General features: G+C 42.1%; 1 protein-coding gene across 1 annotated transcript in view; it reads right to left on the bottom strand.

Annotated features, from left to right (window-relative positions):
• The window catches only part of SLC18A2 (solute carrier family 18 member A2), a 28,181-nt gene extending 13,775 nt beyond the window's left edge, over positions 1–14,406 (bottom strand). Inside the window, exons 1-5 of the mRNA XM_058841247.1 lie at positions 14,197–14,406; positions 12,070–12,421; positions 4,705–4,763; positions 2,575–2,658; positions 154–246 (exon numbers count right to left, since the gene is read on the bottom strand). Of these exons, the coding sequence (XP_058697230.1) occupies positions 154–246; positions 2,575–2,658; positions 4,705–4,763; positions 12,070–12,421; positions 14,197–14,317 (709 nt within the window). The 5' untranslated portion in view covers positions 14,318–14,406. The remainder of the gene's footprint in view (positions 1–153; positions 247–2,574; positions 2,659–4,704; positions 4,764–12,069; positions 12,422–14,196) is intronic.
• Positions 14,407–14,653: the final 247 nt, after the last annotated feature.

The raw sequence follows: 14,653 nt of genomic DNA, 5'->3' as shown, positions 1-14,653 counted from the left end.
GCTGTGGGACAAGCTGCTCACATGCACCATGAATCCTGTCTGGAGACTGCACAATACCATGACACCCAAGGAGATCCTTCTGCTGCTTTCAGAGGTCCCAAGATCATGCTTTGGGATGGTTTCTTTTGCCAGAAGAGCCTCCAACTCACTGACCTAATACTCCCATAGCCAGGCCTCCAAGTGCAATTCCCATTGCATTGCCTCTCTCTTCATCATCTGTGTAGACAGTGGCAAGCAAGCCCATCCCTACAATGAAACAAAAATAAAATAGAGACAAAGAAAAGAAAAAAGCACAGCACAAAATTAAGCATCTGAGTGCCACAGTTTATGGTCATCATTTACCACACCTACTAAACATTATACAGAAATGACCAAGTATTTTTGTATATACATATACACACACAGAGAGATATATCTATATATATAGTCCTTCCCCACAGAATTAACTTCCAAGCAAAAATGGTCCTGGCAACATCCATGGTCCCCAAGACCACGTTCTGTTGTGCAGTATTAGTCAGATAATTTAGTGATGCCCTTATTTGTTAGATCCTTTATTCATCTCTTTGTCACAGAGCTTTTAGATGATGCTTTCCAATGAGCAGAAACAAAGCTTTTGACAAGTATTCACCATCATTTATTTATACTTGGAGTGCACAAAGGTCTGGTGTCCACTTAGCTCCAACTGTGGACAGAGCTCTGGGCATGAGAAATTATGCAGAGCTGATTGCTTTGTAAATGAGTGTTTCAAGTTCAGCATCAAAAAATTAAAGGATCCTTTTGACCTTTATCTTCACATGCCTTATTTCTGCTCTTGATTATGAACCTTCATTTCATAAAAGGAAACATGAAGCTGAATTTGCTTGTTTTTTTTGTGGAGCACTCAGACACTGTAGACGTAACTGCTGCAGAAGAGTCCTTATAGAAATTAATAATTCTGTTTTCAAACCAAGATTTACATAGGACTCAGTAAATAAGGTCCACAGCTACACAGAGAAGGAAAACAATACATTGCATGGTTGATCACTCAGTAAATACCATCCGTGATGTGCATCAAAAGAGCAGAGGTCCTGTGTGGATTACTGTGAAAAGAGTGGATGACATCAATTGTTTGCATGAACAGCTGGAGAGCTGTTAGAGAGCTGCATTAGAATTCACCATGAATGTGGGATTTGGGGAAATAATCTGGCAGAAGGAGGGGGCAATGCAAAGACAATAACACCAAGTTCTCCCTAGATAGGGGTGATTGCACACACAAATGCAGGACAGCAAATGACTGGAAGCAATGGTACACAAAACTTCCTTTGCCTGTGAGATACATGATGAGAATCTCACTGCTGCTGACCCTGTAAGGAGCCAGAGCTTCTTCCCAGAGCTGGGTCTGCTGCTGGTGCAGCACAGGGAGAAATCTGGGGGTGCCTGGAGACCATGCACAGAATGGCAACGAGGGTGAGCAAGGGCCCAGAATAACATCGGTGAGGGACAGCTGCAAGACTTCCTATTTTAAACCACAGAGGATAAAACTGTTGTGAGTGGTGACAAAACTCTTGCAATATGAAAGAGAGCCAGGAAGATAAAGAAAGGAAACTGTTCTTTGTGTTCTCTGAAGGATGGGAAGCAGAAATAAGTTCACATGGCAGTAAAGTCTATAGATGAGAGATCAGGGAAAAAACCTTCCAGACCGTAAATGTACTTAAGCACCAAGCTGGATGCTGAGGGCAGTTCTGGAGGCTTCTGAGGTCGTGCCTGTCAAGTGTGCATGAGGAATGACAGATATTAAGTTGATCCTGCCTTCAGGAAGGGGTGGACTAGATGGTCCTTGGCCTTTTCTGCTCTTTTGTCTACAGTGGCTGAGAAAAAAAGAAAGTATTGTGTTCACCTAAGAGCCCGTAGCTCAAGGTGTTCCCTTGCACAGGGACTGAGTTACAGCTGAACAACCATTTTGATTCTGGAATGTCTTCCCTTGGGAAAGCTTGACTTGCAACCTTAACAGGCATCAGTTCCTGACATTGCAGGAATTTTTTTCAAGATTGAAATACTCAGCATGAACAAAACATATTTTCTCCAGCCTCAGCCTCAAGAATGCTGAAATAATTTGGGCTGAAAACCCATACTCTGTTTTACCTACTCATTTGAAAATGAGACACTTTTTTGGAAATGTGGTACAGAAATACTGAGCCCAAGCTGGCAGCCAGCATGGTAAACCCTTGAAAACAACATTTTATAACAGAAATTTCCGTAGCAGACAGAGCTGCTGCTCTAACTGTAATAAGTACCAACATAAGTTCCCAGTGACCTTTAAAATGGCTAAAAATGAATTAAAAATGTTGAAGACACAGGTGCAGAAATCCCAGGGAGAGTGCAGTTCATTTAGTGCTCTACCTTACTGCAACCCAAATACCAAGGAAGTCTTAAAAGACATTTGCTTTTGAGCTACTTCATATAAAAGAGACAGGGAGAAAAAAAAAATTATTCAATTGAATATTTTTGTATTAATTATTGAATGTGCTGACAAAATTCAATTTAAAAAAATTACTGAAAGTGATCTGCATTTTCCTCTATCATCTCTTCTCTTACCTGCCACAGAAGAACATGAGGAACCCACTCCTTGAAGGGACCTGGCAATAAATAGTAATGCATAGCTTCCAGAGAAGGCAAACACTGCAGGGGAAGAAAAAAAAAAAACCAACAAAAAAACATGTAATTTTTAAAATTAGGTTAACTCTAACTAGGTTAAAAAGTTCAATTTCTTGAAACTATCACAAAAACTTTCTACAGTCCAGTCAAGTGTTTACAGTGACTTGTGCCACTTTCAATGCTAACTGCATTATTTTCTCTTATTGCATTTAGATGTGTCAGTGTTGAATTGCTCTCAGGTGTCTAAGCCTCCAGGTAACACCGAATACAAGAGCCCAAGCAGTTTTAACTAATTACTCAGGATTTGATTACATCTGCTGTGGTTCAGCTGCACACAAGAGGAGTAATAAGAATTTTCTTTCCAGCCTCACCTCTCCACGCTGCTTCTCTTAAGGCTGCCCAGTCTGGAGCTCCAGGCACACGGGGAAGGCAGGATGTGACACCCACTCACCAATGTTTCCTCCAGTAATGAGTGGGTGGAGAGAGGTTTTCCCCTGGTGCTGCCAGATGTGTGGAGCACAGCTGGCTGAAGGAGCAGGGAAGCCAGATCCCCCCACTCAAAACCTCCAGCAAGTTCCTTCTCCTCCCAACAGCAGGGAAACTGCAGCAGAGGATGTGCCACTCTTTCTTTTCCCCAAGAGATTTAACCCCAGGCTTCACCCTCAGCCACTCCCTGACTTTTGGGACAGAGCCCCTGGGTGCTGCACTCAGCCTGGCTAAATTTCCCACCCACAACACTGCAAAATAGGAGTTTCTCAGGAATTCAACCACATCTCTGTAGAGCCCATGTTGTTGTCAGTGTCATTAAATCTAGAGTGAGTTCATAAAGGTTTGTTTTCAGCTCCCATCTGTTGGCCACCTAAGGAATTTTGCTGGGCAGGTTACAGCTGCAGGAAGGTGTTATCCACCAACTAATCATGGGATCCACATCCACTCCTCCCACCTGCCCTGTGAGATTGTGCCTTTTGGGGCTTTTCACCACATTTTACAAAAATCCCTGTGTGGACACATAAAACTCAAGAAAAATAAAGGAAAAAAGAATTTCAGCAGTTCTCTGCTCTGCCATGAATTAGCCTCACTACTCTTATCCACATCCCAACCAGAGTTTATCTAATGTGTTCCTAAAACACAGAGTTGTCAGTGGCTCTAAGACCAGGTCATCCTCTCTAGTACTTCAGTCCCCTTGATAGTACAGTTTTAAAGTCATATAACCATGGAATGTTTTGGGTTAGAAGAGACCTTAAAGATCACCTGGCTCAATCCCCTGCCATGGGCAGGGACACTTTCCACTAGATGAGGTTGCTCCAAGCCCCATCCAACCTGGTCTTGAGCACTTCCAGGGATGGAGCATCCACATCTCCTCTAGGAAACCTCTCATTCTTTCTTTTATTTACAGTGGACATGGAAAACTCTTTGTCCCCTTCTTTTTTTGTCATAGGCTCCAATACATCTTACATCTTCCTTCTGAGGCAAAAACGGCTCTTTCACCGATCCTCACAGGCTTCTAATGAGCCTTGATGTTCTCTGTACCCTGCCTGGGCCACAGCTTTAAATGTCAGGCCAAAACCAAACATAAAACAGCAGCTGAAGCCTTATCAATGCCATTAAAGCAGGCAAATTATCTCAGCTGACTTGCAGGCTGTGCTCCTGTTTGCACATCCCACAGCGATGTTTAGCAACGCTGTGATCCTGTTGACTCATCCTCTCCTCATGAGCCACTGCAGCCTCACAATCTTTCTGATAAACCCCCATGATATCTACTTGTTCAGGGCCTTGCAAGACAGCTCTCCCACGCCTGTCTAAAGTGCCTGAGCACTGCTCCAGGTCAGAAAAACCTGAAAGATTCAGCAAAGGAAGAGATCTGCTGAGGTGGGATGAAGAGTTGTGATTCCCAAGAGAGCACTTGTTCCAACTCACCAGTACCACCATCAACATGGAGCTGACTCCCTTAAATTTTCCATGGAAATTAGTCCCCATACATCAGCAAGAAGAATTCCTGGTGATAATTATTATAGACCATTTATTTAAAAGATGTGCCTGGGCCAGGCCAAATAAGATGTGGGCACTTACTGATTGTTGAAACAAACATGATGCAGAAGCCAGCAAACAGCGGAATCTGGTAGCCTATTCTGGAAAACAAAATGAATATTCACATTTCTGAGGTTTTGAGTTAGTCTTACACGAGTTCACACACCACACAAACCCAACCTGCAGTTTCTTGAACTATTTATTGTGGACCACATGGCCATATTTGTCCACATTACAAATTTATTTTTATCTGACACAGCAGACTTTATACCTGAAATCCCTGGAGGAAATCCTTCTCATGATTGTCCTGATTGCCCCATTCTCATCCTGCCTTAATTGTTCCAAATAAAACCCCTCTGGGCCTCTACAAAGTTGCCGAATATATGCCAAGGGAAGGTTTCCCTGAGTGTGCTGAACTTTGAAATAGCCCAGTTGTGTTTCAATGCTCATCTGTTTCCATCCTCATGAGACAATGATTATAATGAGACATAGTCAAGCCAATGGCTTTTTTACTGGAAAAATTTGTCATCAGCTTTTCTGGGAGTTTTGCCTCAGGAGCACTGGAAGAGTCCCAAAGAGCCTGAGAATAATACTTTTGCTTTCCATGGGTTTAGGAGCAGAAACAGAGCTGATCAAAGCTTTCTTCATCAGCCCATTTCTTCATTAGGACTCTAAACAGCCTGTAGAAATGCCTGGTTGCTGCAAGTATTTCCAAATTTTCAGGAAATAAAGAACTTCCTGGCTGGGAAACAAATACATTTTTTTAGCAGATAAAACTGAAAATTAAAAAAAAAAAAAAATTAAAATTGCAATATATTATTTTTCACACCATTAAAAATCTACCCTAGAGTCAAAACCCATGTAGCTCTGAAGACAGTGTGCATATTCTATCCAGCACACTTTGCTCACAGCTTCATTTTTGTAGGATTGTGCATCTCAAATGTATTTGCCATTATTTAATGGCCAAATTCTTCAACAATGGATGATGCTTTTCAGAGGAGTACTTTCAAAGGGTTTCAGTTTCCAGTGATTTGACAGTGTTGTGCATTTAAATGGGCAGTGTTGGCTAAAGCAGGTCAATCAAATAATGGAAGGGTCAAAAATGACCCTTTTAATGACAGCAGTCGTGACACAGGCAAACCAAAATAATTATTCCGAGCTTTGTTTTTGTATTAATATTTTTATACAATCAAGGACCTTTGAAAATGGAAAACTCCCTGAAGTGCAGAGCTCAGTGTTCATTGTTTGTGTTATTCTTGTGAATAAAATAAATTAAGCTTTCATGTGGTGTTTTGCCTTAAATCATCACTGCATTAAAATATGATAAATATGATAAAAACATGGTGCCCGTGTTCTCCTAGTTGAAATCTCTAAGTGGGTGTTTTAAATATCCAGCAGAGACTGGTTGCTCATGTGCTGCTTACCTGAACTGGTGTCACCAAAGCAAATTAAATCCCTATCACAAACTTCCCCTGTGGCTTTAGGATAAGAACTTTAATCTCCCAGCATCTTCATACATGATATATTAAAGAGCAATACTTTCTTTTGTCTGCTTTATTTAAAGTGAATGATTTTTCCTAAGCCAGCCCTTCCCTTGCTGTGTGTGCCATAGGTATTACACAATGGGATGCTGGTCTCCACTGCTGTTTCTAGGTACATGAGGAAATAAAAAATTGCTTCTTGCCAACTTCTTACCTGCCTCAGAGCTGAAGTGAGCACTTCCCAGTGGGCCCAGGTAGAACAGGCCACAGAGAGTTTGATCATAATTGCTTTGATTTTGAGTTTTTCAATTAAAGAAAGCACTGTACAGGAGTACAGAAGAAAAAAAAAAGAAAAAAAAAAGAAAAAAAGAAAAAAAAAAAGAAAAAAAGCCCTGCAGGTTTGGATACTGCTGGTGGTGGGCATTACCAGATTTTTCTGGGCCATAAATGCAGAAGATGAATGTCCTTATGCCTTTTCCCACTGCAAAGTAAAGTAGGGTTGGGTCTGTCAAGGCCATCCCAGATGTATCTAGGATGGACACTGTGAGGGAGAATTCTGCTTTCAGTACAGAAATCAAGCATTCATAGACTTGACACAGGGCCTATAAGACAGCAATTTGCTTCTGCTGCAAGTACATTGAAATAATACTCAGTTATTTGCATGAAATACAATGAAATGTCATCCAAATTGGCTCCCACATTCCCATCATTACATCAGAGCCATGAGCTGTGAGATCTCCCATAAACATTCATGAGCAGTGCTATCACACTAAATAAAGGAGATTTCAACTCTTCCAGTAGGCTTCCTACACTTGGGAACTTTGTGGTGGTTGAAGGTAGGAAGAAGCATTTTGGAAGTCACTTCTTCAGTGTAATACTGTTCAAGCATTGTTCTTCATTTTTGCAGTTTCAGATATTATTCTTCCTTTTCCTTGGACAAACAGGGCCACAGCAAAGGTGGAAAGTGACACACAGCAGAGGGTGGGAGTTAAACAAACACTTATAATATCTGGAGGGATAATATTGACCAGAGTATCCCCTACAATGTGGAGATGCACAATTCTGGAGTGCTGCATCTGTAAGGGATTACTGAACCTCTAGAAGCCGTGGTTGGGCTTTCTCAGGAGACAATCCAGCTGACATTTACTTAGATATGCAGTTTGTCCTTTCCTGGGCAATCTCAGCAAACCCTGCCTCTTGGCAAACCCAGCTCCTCCTGAAACTGCAGCACTAATTAGTTGGCAGCTGTGCTACCACAAATATCTAATCTGCAGCTGCATTCCCTGGTCTGGTCTGCTCTAGAGATGTTAGAGAGCACAGACTGGGAGGTTGTGCTGAACAAGTGCACTATACAACAGAAACAGTCATAAGAAGGAGAGGCACCACCTGCAACAGGCAATTCAGAGATTCTGTCCCTTGGTCCTGAGCCATTCGTGTTCTTGCCATGTGTAGACAGTGAATATGCAGTTTTATCTCAGCCATGACATAGCACCCTCCATCACAATTACCTCTGCATTTTGTTCCTCTGCATGGATGCAATACCAAAGGATATAACAGCCTGCCTTCTCTCTTATTTTTTCTTGTTACTATGGCCAAGCATATAATTTTCTGGGGCACTCCTTTCAAAACCCTCCAAGCAATTCTGAAGCAGAGTCCAGCACATCTCACCAAGGCTACTTGCAGCTAAAAGTGCTTATTACAAGTATTTCTTATCACTGGAAAAGTCTGAGTCACTCCTTGAAGCATGGAAAAGAAAGGCTGCCACTGATGGAGAATGCCCAAATGAACTCCACCTCAGTCACTGTGGTTCCAGATTGTAGGGCTCTCAGGAAATTATTTATACCCATTAACAAGATTACTCTAGAATAAGACAACAGATTATTGGTTCTGTGCATCAGCACAATAAAGGTTACATTGACCAGGTGGGCAGCTGTGGATTATTAGAGCCTAATTATCAATTACAGTGCTGCAAATCCACTGATTCCAACCCTGCTGTTACACAGCTCCACAGTACCCCCATGAGTACCCCTTGCTAACTCTGTCCTGGCTGGCACTCTGGCTCTCTTCTTCACTGGCAGTGAAGACTGGGGAGGATTTATGCCAAGAATATGTTCTTCGAGGTTCTGAACCAAGGAACCATTTAATATTTGTGGAGTTAAAGAAGAATACGTAGGGTCATAGGACCGGGGCGTGTGGTCCCATGCTGGAGCACAGGGAAGGCAGAGGGACAGCGTGGCCTCCAGAACAGGTCACTTCAGTCTCCTGCCAGAGCCTGAAAGGAAAGCTCACATAGGAGCTGAACTGTAAATAGGTAGTTACAAATGTTATTTATTCCTCTGCTTCCTTCTTTTGTGTGTCTTGGGCACGAACACATTGTGGTCCCAGCTGCTCACTCTCTCTCTCATGCAAAGGAGTTCAAAGCTGTAGACAGGATGGTGTCAAAATGAAGGTGATGATGAAAATAGCTATTAATTTTTTAATGTTTTTTGAGGCTAATATGAATAAGGACAAGGCTAAAACTACACATTTTTCCAGACTGATGAAAAAAAGAAGGCAGAGGCATTGATTGTCTCTGGTGGTTGAGGGGCTGGCACAGCTGGGCTCACAGCCTGGTGCACAGAGCTTGGTGAGAGTTTGAAAACAGCAGTGGAGTGAGTCAGAGAATCACAGAATGGTTTGGGGGAAAGGGAGCTTAGACCCCATCCCCTTCCAACCCCCTGCCATGGGCTGGGACACCTTCCACTGGATCAGTTTGCTCAGAGCCCCATCCTTGGGCACTTCCAGGGATGGGGCAGCCACAGCTCCTCTGGGCTCCTGTCCCAGTGCAGTTGGATAAAATATACCCAGTGAGGTATAAAGGGCAGCTTTCTGCCCACTCTCTTCACTGGACAGCTTTAGGCAGAGCTTTCACTCCCCCCCTGCCAGTGCATCCTCCTCACAAAGAGCCCTGTGTCAAATGCTGTGCTTTGTGCACAGTGTCTGACAAATTTCACCACCAGGAAAAACATAATGTGCTTCTGAGCCACAAAATCTTATCAGCTCTGCCCTGAAACTGTGCCAGGGTGGGAAGTGTGTTGTTAACTTCCTATGGCAAAGCCATCACTGGTGTTTGCTCTGCTAGAACTTTGTTAGGGCATGGGAACTTGTATTGTTTCAGGAATTGCAAACCCGCTCTCTGAGCCAGGTGTGTCTGGTGTTGTGTGAAAAGAGCTGGGCTTTAAATCAGAAATGTTCCTTGCAGGACATACTCCTTGAATGAAATCAATTCTGAAATTTGCTTTTGAAAATCTACATCTTCAGTAATTTTAAAGGAAGGGAAAACAGGTCTCCAAAACTTTCAGAAAACCTAAAAAAATAGTGATTATTTGCACAGACTCATATGAGTACAACATCCTGTTGCTGGCTGTACAAACTTGAGCACTCAAAGCCAGTGCCTGGTAAAAACCAGCACTTGACTAAAATTCTAAATCACTCTTGAACAGCTATTGAAAAATAAATATCACTGTACACAGTGTGCTACTCATTTGAAAAAGAAACTTACTGGGCATCTTAACCAACTGTCCACGCTGATCTTGAGACAAGCAAGCATTTCTCCTTAAGCTTTGATATTTTGCTGGAATTTTGTAGAAGCAACAAAGGCAAAAAGCTTAACAGTAACCAAACAGCTTATCAGTGGTAAGGGTCTTTCTAACAATTACCCAGATATTTTCTGTTTGATTTATACAATCACATATTTTAGCTGATCATATACATTGTTATTAGAACTTGTCAGTTTAAGAGGGGGAGGATCTAAAATAGTTTCTAGAGTTAATTGAGAAATGTGTTAACTGACATTTCCCATTAAACATTTCTCAGAAGAAAGGCTGATACCAGTAACCCAGATACAAATAATGCATGAAAGAAAACCAGTGAACCCTAAATCTAATTTAGGGCCACTTTGCCATTAAGGCACTCACTTCAGCTATGTGAGGGAAGAGTTTGTCATGTGGGATGATGGGATGACGTGCTCCTTGTTTTTCCTTCTCACACTCACCGGGCATGTGAGCAAACCTGGCCCTGCAGCCACACACCCTGCCCCAGGCAAAATCCTGTAGGAAGTTTCCAGGAGGAAACTCAGTTCCCAGCACTAAAGCTCACACTGCTGTGCTGCCAGGAAAGGGAGATGCTACAAGAACATCTCCTGCCTCATTGCCAAACCCAGGGATGCGTCACGCACGTCCCAGAGCTGTGACCACACACCTTTCTCCTGTTTTGGCAGGAAATGGCGGCACTAACACAAAATATCAACAGGGCAACAATTTAGGCAGTTTGGAAAATCTAGAAGCACATCCAAAGAACTATTATAAAAACATTATTTGTTGTTATGGGACTTTACCTGCAGAGGAGCTATGATTTCCTGACTAAACAATACAGGTAAGAAAAATCCTTCTCAGCTGGCAGCAATATTTGTGCAAAAGTAATTTTGTGGTGGCATACTTATATCTGTGTAGGTGATATGTATTGGTGATAAGGGGAAATGAGACAGAAATGAAACTGTCTATTGTGTTTAGATCAGTTCCACAGATCAAACACAGGTTTTGAATACATAACACTGTGAGTCCAAATGCTGCTTAGCCCTCAGCAGGATACTTTTTATTAGCCTGAAAGGAAACACTCAGACTATATATTTATATTTATATTTATATTTATATTTATATTTATATTTATATTTATATTTATATTTATATTTATATTTATATTTATATTTATATTTATATTTATATCATTTATATTATTTTTATCTTTTTATATATATATACTGTAAAACCTAAACAAGGTAGTTGTGGCTTCAAAATCTGAAATATCTGGCATTGGAGCACATTGGTTGTTTTAAGTATTGTCACCTCTGATGGACATTGACTGCTTAAACAAAAGTGTTCTACAAGTACAAATTTCTGCTGCATATTATTTTCTGGAAGGAGTAATTCTCTATGAAAACAGCTTACATCAGAAATATGCAGATCAGTGACCTGACTAAATACAGTTTGGAGTTTCTTTCCTTCTTTTCACAGTCTGTCTGGGAGAACTGAAGCTGCTTCTGCGGGGAGTGGTTACACAAAATGCTAACAATGAAATCAACTTAATTATTAATGTCAAACATTTCAATGACATTATTTATACTTTTTAATCTCCATGTAAGCATCACAAGTACTTGGATTTGAAGAGGGGCTTTAAGTCATTGATAACTGTTTTTATAAGCTTGACCCTGGTTCAAATAAATTTTCTTTAAAGTCCCATTTAAATATATTTGGTTCAAGACATCATGAATTTCCATGAATTTAGAGGCAGCAATTAGAAGGCTGGGCAGAGTCATGTGCTGATGGGAATGTGGGACCCACTGAACCTGGTGATGAACATGGCATCAGCAAAGCTGGACATTTGTTCACTTTTCACTAAAGTCCACACAAATTTCCCACTGATTCTCACCTCAGACAACTCCAAACCATCACCCACCACATCACACCAAGAGCTGCTCCTCTCAGGGAGAGCAGGAAGGGATCTGAACCCTGCCTACAGTTCCAATATCATCTTTGCCTAACGTGGGTGCCACAGGAATACTGACAATTCACAATCCTGGTCAATACTACACTGCAGAGTCTTTTGGCCTCCTGTAACTATAGGGGAGATATTTCAACACCATCTCAGCAAAGGTTTCTGTAAAAACCCAGGGTCTCAGAAGCTGGAGGAAAATTGTGTATGATACTGATGGCTGATGTGCAGCTACCTTGGAAAGGGCGGCTTAGAAGCGTTCACCCAATGTACTTCACTAAAATATTCCTCCAGAAAAAGCAAGAAGGCAGTAAGCCAGGGCCAAAAAGAGAATTAAGAATAATCTGTTTGAAACAGTAATCTGGGCTAAAACATCAGAGGGAAATCCTGAAAATACCTGTTTGTCAGAGGCCCTATGAAGGGGTTGGTCATCAGCTGCACTGTTGCTTTGGAAGCAAACAAGAGACCGACTCGAACGTTCTCATTCAGCAGCTCCTTGTCATCCTTGGGGCAGTCAGAGGGGGCAGGGGTCACACTCACAACCATCTGCTCTGTCGGGGTCGGCTGCAGCTCCCCGTGCTGGCTCTCCCCAGATTCATTTCCAGTGACCATGGTGGAATTGTCGTAGTAGGAAAAGATGCTGTGAAAATTGTCCATCGTTGCTGAGGGTGGGTTAGGCTTAGTGGTCTGGATTTCTGTGGCATTTTTCTCGTGTTCGATGCTGTAAAGGTAACTGGGAATTATTGGCACTGGAAAAACAAATAGAATACATTGGCATCTTACTATCAGGTTATTTGTAGATGGAATCACCAAGTTGTCTTGCTTGCTTTGCCATTGATCAGGGAATGCAAGGCTTTCCTACAGAGCACATTCAGAAACGCAGAACTGAAAAAGAAATTTGCTCATAGGAAAAAACACACCCATAACTCAGAAGTGGAGTTTAAAAAAAAGTTCGTTTACATTATTCTTTATTTTTTTTTGCCAGCTTTCATAAGATTTCCATAAGGTTTTCTATAAATACATCATTAAGCAAAATATCAGAAGTATCAAAACCCATGTCTGAAGCCTCTTTGTCGCACGTGGCTGCACAAGTCCTCTTATTGGGCTGCAAAAGCATGAATAATGAGAAGAGCATTGGAATAATTATTAAACCAATATATAAAAAATACAGCAAAAAAGATTTCTAAAATAAACCACAGAAATATTGATAGATACCAGCCATAGGAAGGAAAAACATTAACAGACCTATATCAAGGAACTAATATGTTGATATTTGCAAGTCTCATTATTTTAAAATTTACATTGAAAATCATCCAAAGAAACCATGCTTACATGTTTTAGGATCTTAGCTGAGATTTAATTGCATTAATATGTATCTCAGACATGAGGATTTCAGAGTTTGTAAAAACAGATGTCAGGTTCATTCATTTTAATACAAGTGACAGAACCACCCCTTCCCATCTTGCATTTCATCCTGAAAAAGCCCAGCCCCTCAAGTCTGCAAACTATAATAATTTCTAGGGCATCTAGCATACATATTACTAAACAAGTAATAAAATGATAATAATTTTATAAGGAGATGTATTAATGCAAAAAAAAATTTCCAAAATCAACCTGCAAAAAAATAGATATTTTCTAACTAAGGTCTACCTTATAGCATCAACTTTTAACCTGAAACCCCTTCAAGAAATTCAGAAGCTGAGTCTGCAGCATCACCTGGGAGCTGGCTCTGCACACACCAAGCCGCTTCCAGGAGAACCATGTGCATTCCTGTGTGTTTGTGTGCACATCCATGAGCCACTGGTTTCTCTGGACCATATTCTTTCAATTCATATAAATATTTGAATATGAGGAGTTCTAAGTCTACCAGTGAAAAAATATTCAATTGTCTTATTTGAGTAGATTTCTGAATCTTGACACTGTGCCACTGAAGCCATTAAAAGTTGGATCTTAGACTTTGATCAAAACTTGTATTATTTCATTGAAGTAACTCATGGAAGTGCTTTTCTTAAAAGTGACTTAGATAAATTTCTTATTAACCTATCATTTTAAGACCAGTGTGGGGGAAACAGGAACTATCACAAGGAAACAGGCATCTCCAATGTTATCTAGCCGGTTGTTTCAGTTGCACGACCACAGGAGAAAAAATGATGACGAGCTAAAAATACTGTTATCTATCGTTCTATAAAGTATTAGTGGCGTTTAGCAGGAAAAAGAGAAAAAAAGAAGAAAAAAAGAAGAAAAAAAAAGAAAAAAAGAAAAAGAGGGGGGAAAGAGTTATTAAGGATCTTTTTATACCGTTCTTTATCTTGCAATTAACATGGAAATAAAGCAAGACTTTGATGTCCACGGCGGCGCGTTCGCGATGCCTGGAATAGAATTCACGGTTAAAAACACAAATAAATGAAGCGGTGCTTGCAAACGCTGGGTTTGGGAGCATTAATCAGGCACTAGGGAGCACATCAGCCGCCGGACATCATTCCTGGCAGAGCCCGGGGGAGGGCAAGAAGCCCATTTCACCTACCGACCACGGTGAGCAGCATGTTGTCCAGCAGCAGCGCGATGAAGACGATGAGCAGGATGAGTTTGCGGGACTGGCGGCTCTCCCGCAGCCAGCGGAGCAGCCCGAGCTCGCCCCAAGCCATGCTCCGGCCCCCGGGGACACCGAGCCCGGCGGGGACACGGGCACGGACACGGACACGGACAGACACGGACACGGACACGGGCACGGACAGACACGGACACGGACACGGACACGGGCACGGACAGACACGGACACGGACACGGGCACGGACAGACACGGACAGACACGGGCACGGACACGCCGCGCTCCGGCAGCCCCGCTCCGCTCCAGCAGCGCCACAGGAGGAGCGGCACAGCAGGAGGAGGAGGAGGAGGAGGAGAAGGAGGAGGAGGAAGAGGAGAGGGGGCGGCACCTCTGCTCCCCCTGTGAGCCCGGGGAGCGCTGGCCAGCGGCGAGG

This window comes from Poecile atricapillus, chromosome 6 (assembly GCF_030490865.1).
Source record: "Poecile atricapillus isolate bPoeAtr1 chromosome 6, bPoeAtr1.hap1, whole genome shotgun sequence".
Lineage (NCBI taxonomy): Eukaryota > Metazoa > Chordata > Aves > Passeriformes > Paridae > Poecile > Poecile atricapillus.
This window is presented reverse-complemented; position numbering and strand designations above follow the sequence as displayed.